Source organism: Festucalex cinctus, chromosome 9 (assembly GCF_051991245.1).
Source record: "Festucalex cinctus isolate MCC-2025b chromosome 9, RoL_Fcin_1.0, whole genome shotgun sequence".
NCBI classification, from domain to species: Eukaryota; Metazoa; Chordata; class Actinopteri; order Syngnathiformes; family Syngnathidae; genus Festucalex; species Festucalex cinctus.
In genome coordinates, this window is record NC_135419.1 from 16,363,404 (window position 1) to 16,374,524 (window position 11,121).

At 37.6% G+C, this 11,121-nt stretch overlaps 1 protein-coding gene across 3 annotated transcripts; it reads right to left on the minus strand.

Moving 5' to 3' along the window:
* Nucleotides 1–49: 49 nt before the first annotated feature.
* Nucleotides 50–5,132, minus strand: tmem33 (transmembrane protein 33). 3 transcript variants are annotated; one of them, XM_077532777.1, is made up of 8 exons: nt 4,997–5,132; nt 4,107–4,174; nt 3,655–3,749; nt 3,388–3,575; nt 2,992–3,059; nt 1,505–1,638; nt 1,062–1,145; nt 50–985 (listed from the first exon to the last, which is right to left on the minus strand). In XM_077532777.1, the coding sequence occupies exons 2-8, from the start codon at nt 4,149–4,151 to the stop codon at nt 856–858; spliced, it is 744 nt and encodes a 247-aa protein (XP_077388903.1). In that variant the 5' UTR covers nt 4,152–4,174; nt 4,997–5,132; the 3' UTR covers nt 50–855. The 3 variants fall into 3 exon arrangements, with proteins under 3 accessions (XP_077388903.1, XP_077388906.1, XP_077388904.1); XM_077532780.1 differs by lacking the exon at nt 4,997–5,132 and adding an exon at nt 4,765–4,879; XM_077532778.1 differs by lacking the exon at nt 4,997–5,132 and adding an exon at nt 4,479–4,742.
* Nucleotides 5,133–11,121: the final 5,989 nt, after the last annotated feature.

Sequence of the window (11,121 nt, forward strand, 5' to 3'; positions counted from 1 at the left end):
AGAGCTATCGTGTAATGTGTAGTAACCACAGAATCAGTACAAAAAAAGGTTACTATCCTTAATATTTTATTCTGTAATCTTTAAGAGCTCATATCGCCATAAAAACGTGGTTCATCTGAAGGCAAATGTAGACAAACATTAACAAAATAAATTGGGGTATACATGTAAGCAACTCGTATTAGGACATGGGTATTAATGCACACAAAAAGAACTGAATCATTAATTATACATTGAAAGCAATGCAGCTTCCACTTAATGGGTGACATGCATCATTAAGTTCATTTTCAAAAGGAATCCAACAACATTATGTCCCATTATTCATGCGTATTCTCTAATGTACAGCAGATGTGACATTCGTACAACAAAAAGGAGTGAAGGTAGGCTTTTGAAGAGCATATACAAAAAAAAAATAAATATAAACTAAATATAAACTGCATACAAATCATCACCACTGCCTCCTTCCCCTTCTGACACAATGTCTTCATTTGTAATTATATAGATCATTTTGCAACTAATCTCATAACATTAGTGAATAAATTACGTCATATGCTGACATTAAGATGTCCGAAGTGCTCTGGCGTAACAAAAGAGCGGCACCATCCACTTTTTTGAGGAGGTCACATTAAGATAGGAGAAGAAAAGGACCAAAAAAAAAAAAAAAAAAACTTCAGTGCATTACTGGCTGGTCTGGTCAAGTTGTCATTGCATCGATAAAAACAAAATGTCCTCCACTGATGCCACCATTGTGTCCTCATCCAAAATGGAAGTCACGTCCTCAGTGGCGGCCAAACGGGGTGGAAAAAAAAAAGAAAGAAAAAAAAAAAAAAGGAGTATGATGGTGGGATGGCACGGCCTTCAGACGCCGGTAGGGGCCAAGCGGCTGACAAAGGCGATGCTGCTGAGGCACATCCTCCGGAAGAAGGCGGGGCACGCTGGCTTCATGATGAAGTGCTCCAGCAGGATTCGCAGCTCGGTGAACAGTGCGCTGACAAAACAAAAAAAATAATTAAATAAATATATAGTTCAATAGATTCAAGTGTAGAACAATGATGTATGCTCACCGGCAGTACGGGTTTCTTCTGGACGTGTAGCGCAGGCTGAGGAAGCGATAGTAGATGAAAGGCAGCAGCAAGCTTCCCTGGCCACTGGTGACAAAATAACAAGGAAAGAAAATGTGAGCGCACAAGTTCACAACATTTTACAGAAGACATTCAACTCATTCACTGCCATTTTTACTGGGCTGGCAGTGAATGTGTTCATGTCTCACATACATGCCCACCCATCAAGATTGTTAAAAATCAATATTTTTGTTTCCCCATTTCTGAAATTGTGTCTAGAATTGAGGCCTTTTGAAAGTAGCCACAAGAGGGCGCCACAGCCCAAGCAAGTATGTAAAAGTGACACTGAGTTTACCGCAACGGTAGGCGCAGTTGTTTTGGTCATCATGTGCCAATATATATATTATTATTTTTAAATAGGTATGTTAGGTTTTCATGTGCACTACCTGAAGAGCATGAAGATGGTGGCGGGCATCAAGAAGATCTCGTTACAGGCGATGAACTTGAGGATGTTCTGCTGATTGGCCGACATTTTGTCCAGGAGGTTTCTGATGAACATCAGGCTGCTGGGGCCCACTGCCTGTCCGGACGATGACAACACTTTGGAATCAATCCTCAGCTACTTCCTGAAAAACTCACTGACGATGACGACAACTACCAGTATATAAATTGCCAATTACATAATTTACTTGTATACAAACCAGCAGCTGCAAACAGATTTTTTTGTTTGTTTCAGCAACATGATAATAGGTTATTTAAACTCAATTTTCATAATTTCCATGTTGTAATTTAGGGACAGATCTAATATCGGGCTGGGCCGATTATCAGTTGACAAATATTGGCATCAGTCTTTTTGCGAATCTGAAGGGCAATAAAGCTGGTATCTGACTGAGTGGTGAATGCTTGCGAACGTAGCGAATTTAGGATTTTCATCAGGATTTGCAAGATGTTTACAGTTTTTACTTGTCGTAAACACATTTCTAACATTCATACAATTTTTCACTGCAAAGATCTTTTGAACCCTTTTACGAAACTTGACATAAACCCCAAATTAGCTATAGAAAAAGAAGGAAATTATGTTGACATTTTGGAAAACTAGAGTAGAAAAATTCAGGCAACTATTTACTTACTTTTTGATTAGCTTAACACATGCTCATGACTGTGGAAGCTACCTGAATTTTTTGTTATAATTTTTAAGCAAATCGGTTAATTCTTTATGTGTTTAAAATTAAAAGAAAAAGTTATTTATTTTTATTTTTACATCAATATTTTCTCTTTTACTGCAAACAAATATTGGCTTGAAATATCGGTTATCAGCTTCCTTGACTACTAATAATCGGTATCTGCCTTAAAAAAAAAAAAAAAACATATTGGTGTATCATTACTGTAAATCCATTCGCTCCCTTCTGCAGCAACACTCCTCGCTACCCTTACAAGAAAGCAGTAACAGTCCTAGCCAGTGGCGGCAGTTGTGGTGTAGGGATGCAACGGTTCTCGGTCTTGGACCGGACTATTCGGTCCACCCTGCGCGGGACAATACGCTCTTATGGACCACGGGTTTTCGGTCCATAACAAATGTTGTATTTATTGATGCTTACTACGCCACTGTCTGCGCGCGTGCAAGCCGAGGCAGCCGCGCCGGCTGGAGAAAAGCCCTCCCGCGAGCTAATGTCCAATCAGTGTTGCGGTTCTGCCCACTCGCCCCCTCACACAGAAGCGGGAAAAACAAGCGCGAGCTGCGGAGTTGACAAACCAAAGTTTGAAGAAGTGGTGTGGAATAATTTTGGCTTCCTTATCGAATACGACGACGAGGGAGTTCTCTTTATGTACAAATTACGTACCGAAACCGAACCAAAACCGTGGCCCAAAAACCGAGGTACAGACCGTACCGTGGGTTACCTGTACCGTTACGCCCCTATTGTGGTGTACTCACATCTAGGACCTTTTTAGTGTAGGTGGTTGCGTGGAGAAGGGAGAAGAGGAAGACTGGGAAGATGCTCACTAGAGACAATGGATTAAGGAAAAAAAAAAAAAAACACAAAAGGGGGAAAAACAACATTTTAACTACGTAGCTCATTGGTGGTAAATGTGAATCTGAGAACATAATCAAATTGGAGGCTAAATGATGATGCTTATCAAAATCCTAATTAAAATGATCAGGTCTTCTTCTCTTGGTTTAAAAAAATAAAAATAAAAAGGAAAGAAAAAAATGTTTCTCTGAATTGTGGTTACACATGTGGTTCTCCATTATCGCACCTCTGCCTTAATTAAGCAATACTTAACCCATGACAGCCCATAGCGCAGGCAAGCACACTGAAGTCAAGGATACTAGTGATGGGGTAGGAGTTGACCAGGATGAGCGAGTAGAGCAGGTAGTGGCAACTGTCCTCCTGCAGCGCTTGGGCCACAAACGCCCGACTCAGTTGGAACCTGGGAAGTCGCTGGTGCAGGCGCAAGGCGCTGGTGAGCGCATTGGCCAGCAGCGCTCGCTGGTAGAAGTTGGATGCCGCGTTAGGCCTAAAGCAAAAGGGGTTCCGCACAATAAGAGGTTTAGGTTAGTTACGCCAACTGGATGATCGTGTTAGTGCATACTTACCCTAAGATTGGTAATATGAACATGATTGCGCAGTAGACGGTGAAGAGGCGCGACAGCCACATGGCCGTTTCCAGCTTGTTGCTCATTAAAAATTGCTACAGGAGGGGGGAAAAAAAAGTGATGTGAAGTTTACAATAACATTAAGCGGAAAAAAAAACTGCACTTCACATGCACACTATTGTGTTTATTAATGCAAAATCATATGTTACCAAATGAATCGATTGGATAATCTGACCCCCCCCCTAAGCTTCAGTGTCACCTGCAATCTATTTGTGAATTCTGCCACGTGTTCATGTAGTGTACTAAGTAAACTTGTGCAGGAATGATTATGGACTGAAGAGTTACAAAAAAAAACAAAAAAAAAAAAACTTTGTTTTTCCATTTGTAATTTTGGCTGTTTCAACAGAAAAGCATGAAACAAACATCGGTCTGGTGTTGAGCGACTGGCTTACCATAGGGCCCAGTCTTTGGGGTGGTTGCTGGCTGTTGTCTGCCATTTTCAGTGCTTGATTGTGTCACTCTGTTTAGGAAAGAAGTAAATGGAGGGTAATGTAAATTTGTTTAAAAAAAACAAAACTGTTGTCATTTGAGTGATACAAACAAATGATACAAGAATAAGAAAAGGAAGGAAAGGATGGTGAGGAAAAAAAGCAAGTCTGAGTAGGAGGAAGACAGCAACGGGTCAGAAAGAGCCAACGAATGAAGAAGGGGAAAAAAATAAGAAGCTGAATAAAGGCAGCACGTTTGGCTCACTACGCTATAATAAAGCATGCGCAAAAATCACATGACCAATTTGTGGAATGACGAGGTAGTTGATCGCTAACCCATTGTGTATTCTATCCATCCTGTTCGTACGTAGAATATTAGTTTTGATGGTAGAAAGTTGGTAAACATTTTGATATTGCGATTATTACTATTACAAGAACTCAACGGTTTCCAATCCTGGCTGCAGTCTTTATTGCAGCTCAATAGCTTAGCATATCTGCCAAAGGAGCTACTGTACTTTCAAATGAGCTTTAAAATTAATACAAATAGAAATAGAAAATTTCCACAACCGACACAGCCACAGTGAACTCTTTAAGGCCGCCGTGTGAATGTTATTCAGCTTACGACTGTTTGACGTCACATCAAAAGCAGCTAGTGGCAGGTGAATCTAGAACGTTCTCTTTCGGCTAGCATGGTGGGCTAAGCTAACGGCGTCATTTCCCCCGGTTCGAGACAACTAAGCTGGCACATATCCGCTTAAAAAGGCTCCCCTTTTTAAGCGGATATGTGCCAGCTTAGTTGTCTGTTTCTGTTTGTCTGTCAGTATAGAAAGTTTTAAATACAAGACACAACTTGCCGGTGTTGTAGCGTGGAACCACTCTGCTAAGATGTGCTGTTTGTCTGTGTCAACCTCTGCAGCCCGCATACACGTGATCGTAGTGAATGATCAGCCGACCTTCTTGGTTGGACGATTGTAATCTCGCAAGCTATCGCGGTGATTGAAAAAAAAAAAGAGTACTTCCGGGAGAGAAGAAATACTTCCAGCTGTCTGTAGGAGAGTGCGATAACTACAATACAACATTTATTATTTGTTAAGTAAAATTGAAAACAAAAAAACAAAAAACTACACTGCAGCAAAGATCAAAGAAATAAATAATTTACGTCGATTTTTGTTTTTTACACATGATATCTTACAAATATCACTTTATTATTGCCATCCAGCTGTTGTATTTTCTCATTTTAATTTACTGTTATGATATGTTATTAGCCACATATGTATACCTCACTGCCCTCTCTGCTTAAATGTGATTGAAGAGTGTGTGATATTGCTATAATGCTTGAAAAATTCAGGCGATTTAACCTCTACAGTTGTCCACTTTCTGCGTATTTTGTTTATGCATTCATTCATTCATTCATTCATTCATTCATTCATTCATTCATTCATGTATTCACCACAGTGACCTTACGAGGGCAACAAAGCAGACGCCATAGCTCGACCATGTGCATGTAAAAAAAATAACATCTCCCGTCTATTAGGATAGATAGATAGATAGATAGATAGATAGATAGATAGATAGATAGATAGATAGATAGATAGATAGATAGATAGATAGATAGATAAACAAATAAATAAATAAATAAATAGATAATGTTTGAAATGCGGTTAATATTTTCTTTTATTCTAATCAAATATTTTGAAATCAAACACGGACTAAAAAAAATAAAAAAATAAAAAAATTATAAGTGAGCGCGCTGACCTCGCGAGGGCGACAAAGCTGCACGTACTTTTACACAGCTGCAAGTGGCTTTGAGCATGCGCATTCGACAGCACCCGCCTTCCAACCGCGTCTCGCTTCTCTTTATAACTTAAAAAATGTCTCACTAAAGTCGACTACACTCTCTTTAAATGTGTTCTTGTGAGTTTGCGGGTAGAGAATGGTTTAGGTTGTCATTTGATGTCATTTGAGCAGGTCGACACCAGATGGCGCTCTCGGATAGAAAAATGAACCCAAGCGAGCGCGTCGCAAAAAACTATTTGGCTTTAAGTCCACTTTATTCCCTTCCAACATGTTTTTTAAACGTTACACTTGACTCTTTGCTGCAACTGTGCGTGCTGCTTTCACTGCCAACAATGCTGTCTTTCTCTCACAGACGCCATTTGAAAATATAGGCAGCGTGTGTAAGCACTGTAGAATCTAATTATTTCTTTGCAAAACCTAATTAGGCATTAAAAAAGGTTAACGCCACCGCCTGAAACGTTTTTGTTTAATAATCCCATTACTGGCGGCTCATCATGTATAAAATGGTTCGCAGAGGACACAAAGTTTGCACTTGCTAAAGGGAAAGATGTGGGGGGAAAGTGGCTTTATTTTTGTGCAATAGCTGCTAGCTGCTAGCCATGTGACACTGCGGAGGACCAGCACACACGCGCGCGCGCGCGTTGCGTTTATAGGTAAGAGCTGCAGCCATGCAATGCATGCGTTTTCCCTTTTAAAACCATCCGTGTGTGTTTTAATTAAGCATGTCAAAAATAATGAATGGTCACTAGTTTTAACTACTCACCAGGGACATCAACTAGACAGACAACATGCGTTGTGATAGAAAAGGGGATCAATAACATACAGTGTTTGGTTTCTAGACACGAAACAAACAAACAAAAAGAGTAGATTTTACTTGAATTACTAGTTGTTGCAATGTAAAAAATGTAATTTAAACTGAATATTTATTGATTTTCTTATGTGACGTAAGATTAACGTATATTGGGGAGTATAAATGAAGGATCAGGGAAAACGTTTATTTTACCAATATTTATAATAATAAAACTAAAGTTAATCTTTTTTTTTCAATTAGACACCTTTACAAGCGTAAGCAGAATATCAAATAAGGAAAATATTGATTATTTTACGAAATTCAGGCAAACGTCGGCCTCATTCATGTCGATAGCCTAACAAAATAATTGTTGTTTTTCTGTGTAACACTTTCCTAACATTTAATATTCTGTAAAGAAAAATATTTTCTTTTAAATCCCTTAGAAACAAATATTATTTCTTATTACAATATAACAAAAGTTAAAAAGAAAAAGTCATTATTGTAAATTAAAAAAACAAAATTTTCAAAACGTGATGTGAAGAAAACAAATATTTAGAAACAATAATATAGCCTATATATCATCATTTGTGTGTTTGTTACGAATGAAAAAATAATAATAGAGAATCTTCTTAACCTAAAGAAAACATGTAAACATGTATGCAATTAATTTGAGAAATACAGCCGGCCTAAATTGTATCAAACGTATTTTTGCTTATGTTTTTGTGTGTTTATTTATTAAATAAATATAGAATTACTGTTTTGGTGAATACGGTAAAATGACTTTCACTCTGAGTAATAATAATAATAATAATAATAATAATAATAATAATAATATTTTATATTGGCTTTTCCCCCCACAGCTGCTTCGTTGTTGCGTCATGAAATCCCTCCATTAGCTGCGTGATAAAAGAATGAAAGAAAAAGAGAAATCAAAGTGTGTGACCGGTGTAAGGCGTTTGGAGAGAAAGGAGGTAAAGAAGTGTTTTTTGTTTTTTCTAGTTCGCTTTGTGGCTCCATTGAAGTCAAAGCAAATCGAATTCATGCACGGTCAAGTGAGGAAAAAAAGGGGACACGCTGAATGTTCCCTATAAGAGGATCACGACGCAATGAATGCAATTATCAACACTTTTTTTTTTTTTTGCATCTTTGTTAGCTTGGGTCCGACTCCGAAGTGTTTATTGTTGTTGCTGCCATAAAACAGCGCGCTTGGATGAAGAAATGCATGGTTAACAAAAAGCTATGCGTCTTAAATTAAGAGCCGATTCAGTGACATTTTTGTCACCTTTTTCCACTCAAGAAGAAAACAATCTTTTTTTTCATCTGATTTAAACAACCCAATGTCAATAGATATTTTCATTTTATTTAAAATGATCGAATATGTGCATGATTATCAGGGAAAACAGATTTATTTAAATAGAAACGATAAAACTTCGTTATACATCCAGATAATTCTCCTGTTTTTTTGCTTGTTTGTATTTTTGTTTTGACACACTTGACAGCAGTCCTCCATTTTAGGGAAATACTTTTAATTGATCTTTTTACAATATTTTAAATAACCAAATTTCATATAGCTAAATCTTCGGTTTCCTTGTAAAAGTGATTCATTTGTGGTTTTTGGTCGATAAAGATGGATAATTTCCTAAAACCTCACATTTTTAAAATGTTCCCTCAATTTTAGGGAAATATAGGCCTTATCTTCGCATTTAATTGGTTGACATTTTCATTGATTTAAAACAATCCAAACCTCGTAGAAATAGTCGTTTTCTTGGTTGGGGAAAACAGTCAGGATATTTTATTTAAAAAAAAAAAAAAAAAAACGCACGTTTTTTGCCCGAAACCCTATTGAAGAAACATCTGTTGATTATGCATATATTTCTATTTAGAGACTATAGGTCGAAATATTAGAAACGTCTGATTTCACTATTATAGACAATAGCCTTTCTTCTTTGATAAACGAAAAACGAAAAATAACACACATTTCAATAATATCGGAAAATCAAACTTCTATTATGTTTTATAGGAAAATCAAATGTGAGTAGCCTATATGTGCCTATATGTGTGATCACTGATATTTCCCATTTCTGCATACATGGGCTATACAGACACCCCCCCCCCCCCCCCAAAAAAAAAAAAAAAAAAAAAAAAAAAACAACCCTGCACTGCCAATATTCCTTAGAGATTCATTATGTACATAAAAAAGATGGCAATCCCTGTTTTTGATTGAATCTTGATAGGGTTGTTAAAAAGTGTTTCAAATAATTAGTAAATGTTTATCATCTTGGAGCCCCACCACAAATAAAAACAACCAAAATGAATTTCATTTAACAAACGTCAGTCTACATCTCAATTCAACTGAAAGAGCACTTTAAAGTGAACAGGGAGTAATTAAAGAGAGGCGAATCTGAGTTATATGCTCCCTCCTACGAGCTCCAGTTAGTAGATAAGAGACCCGCACCTGCATTTTAGACCAACTTGAGATGCTTGAGGGGAGCTGATTCCAAAATGAAAAGCATCACAGTAATTCAGCCGAGATGTAACAAAGGCATGGATTGCTGTTTCTAAGTGCAGCGAAAGGAGCGACTTTACCTCAGTCAGCTGCCTAAGATGAAAATAAAAGTTGGATTTAACAAGAATTCTATTCTATTCTATTCTGAAAACCAATTTCGAGACTGTTGGCTTTAGATAAGACACAAGGACACCATAACTTCTATTTTCTTTTAATTGAAATTCAAGAAGTTCTGTGCCATCATTGATTGTCTTTCAGACAGGATATAGATCTGAATGTCATTTGCATAGTAATTAAAGGAACTACCATGCTTAAGATGGAACCCATGAGAACAACAAGGGCCACAAAATTGAACCCTGAGGAACACCACATGATAGTTGGGCAGAGTGGGACTCAGAGGATACATGATTTTTCATTGACAAAAGTAATATGTAGTAATGTCATTTACAAGTAGGTGGGCAAAAATAATCATGGATCTATATTTTATTTATAGATTAGAAAAAAAAATGTGGAGGTACATACAGGTAAAAATGCTGAATTTGTACCGTTATTGAAAATAAACTAATCAATAACATTTAAGAGGTTTTTGCAGAATTCTGAAGGGAAAGCAAATATGTTTAAAAAAATAAATAAAGAAATACAGGTATCCTCCAAAATCATAAACATACATGTTTTTTTTGGACAATAGCAGAATGTAATTGTGATAATACTTTTCTCACATTGATGCAACCATTTCAAAAGTGAAATGCATATTATTGCAACAGTTCATCCACCGCAGGGCTGCTGCATGGTGACACCACAAATAAGACGTCATTCATAATTTGCGTGATTTGTATGGAAATGTCCAAGTCCCATCTGTGGAGCAAAACAAAAGACCTGGAACGGTCTTGAAACAAAATGATGCAAACATATTTGCCCCCGCCAGTAAAGCGGTCAAAAGTGCTGCAAAGTCAAGCGGCTTTGATTGCATCCTCCAACACAATCAAAAGGCAAATTAATCACACGCACACACACATATGCACATTGTTTGCGCGTAATGGATGTGCTGTGAAATGTGCCGTTATTATTTGCCGTCCTTCCCGGGGAAACAAATTGAACATTTATTGCATATATATTAAAAATTATACGCAGTGCTTGATGTCTCTGTTATTGAGGCCCACTAAGAGGTGAGGTCCCAGCAGATCAATTTCGCTTGTTGGTGGATGTTTGGGGAAAATGCCTGCACGGCTAAATTGATTCAGAAACAAATTCATAACTTGGGGGGTGGGGACGTTTAAACTTCCCTACCCACCTTCCCCCTTCTCTTTGTATTGCCATTGCTGCAAACCATTGGGCTATTATACATTCAAGTTTATTTATTAGGATTTTTCTTAAAAATAGAGTTCATTTTCAAAGGTGGCCTTTGCATTTAGTACTTTACTTTTTATATCAAAATTCTACTCACTAACAGTACTTTACAGAAATGGCACAAAACGGCACACAACTGTGCTACATACATCATCTGGAGTAGGTCAGAATAATCAATATTTGTTTCATAACCTGACAAAAGCATAAAACAAATAAAATATATAATTTTTTACCAGAGATGCTGATTAATTATGTGCAGATTGCTATAGAAGTGTTTTGCTCGTCAAAATTGGCTTGCTCTGGCCAACCAATCAGAGGACGGGAAAAAATGCTGATGTCATTGTTGGGCAGCGCTGAGGCAAATTTGAACTCTGATTGGTCCAAGAAAGAAAGTGGAAAAATAGAGTCGAAAGGCTCACCTGCTTTCTGAGTTTGGTCAAGTGACACACGCAAGCTTTGCCGTGATTGGTTGTTACCGGAGTCCTGAGAAACTGTGATGTAACAGGTGACAAGTGAGGGTGCATACAGTAGTAGAACAT

Coding starts and splice junctions, on each gene's coding strand:
- tmem33 (XM_077532777.1), bottom strand. CDS start 4,151: ATGGCAGACAACAGCCAGCAACCACCCCAAAGACTGGGCCCTATG. Junction 3,750..4,106: donor CCCAAAGACTGGGCCCTATG/GTAAGCCAGTCG, acceptor CCCCTCCTGTAG/CAATTTTTAATGAGCAACAA. Junction 986..1,061: donor AGAAGAAACCCGTACTGCCG/GTGAGCATACAT, acceptor TTGTTTTGTCAG/CGCACTGTTCACCGAGCTGC.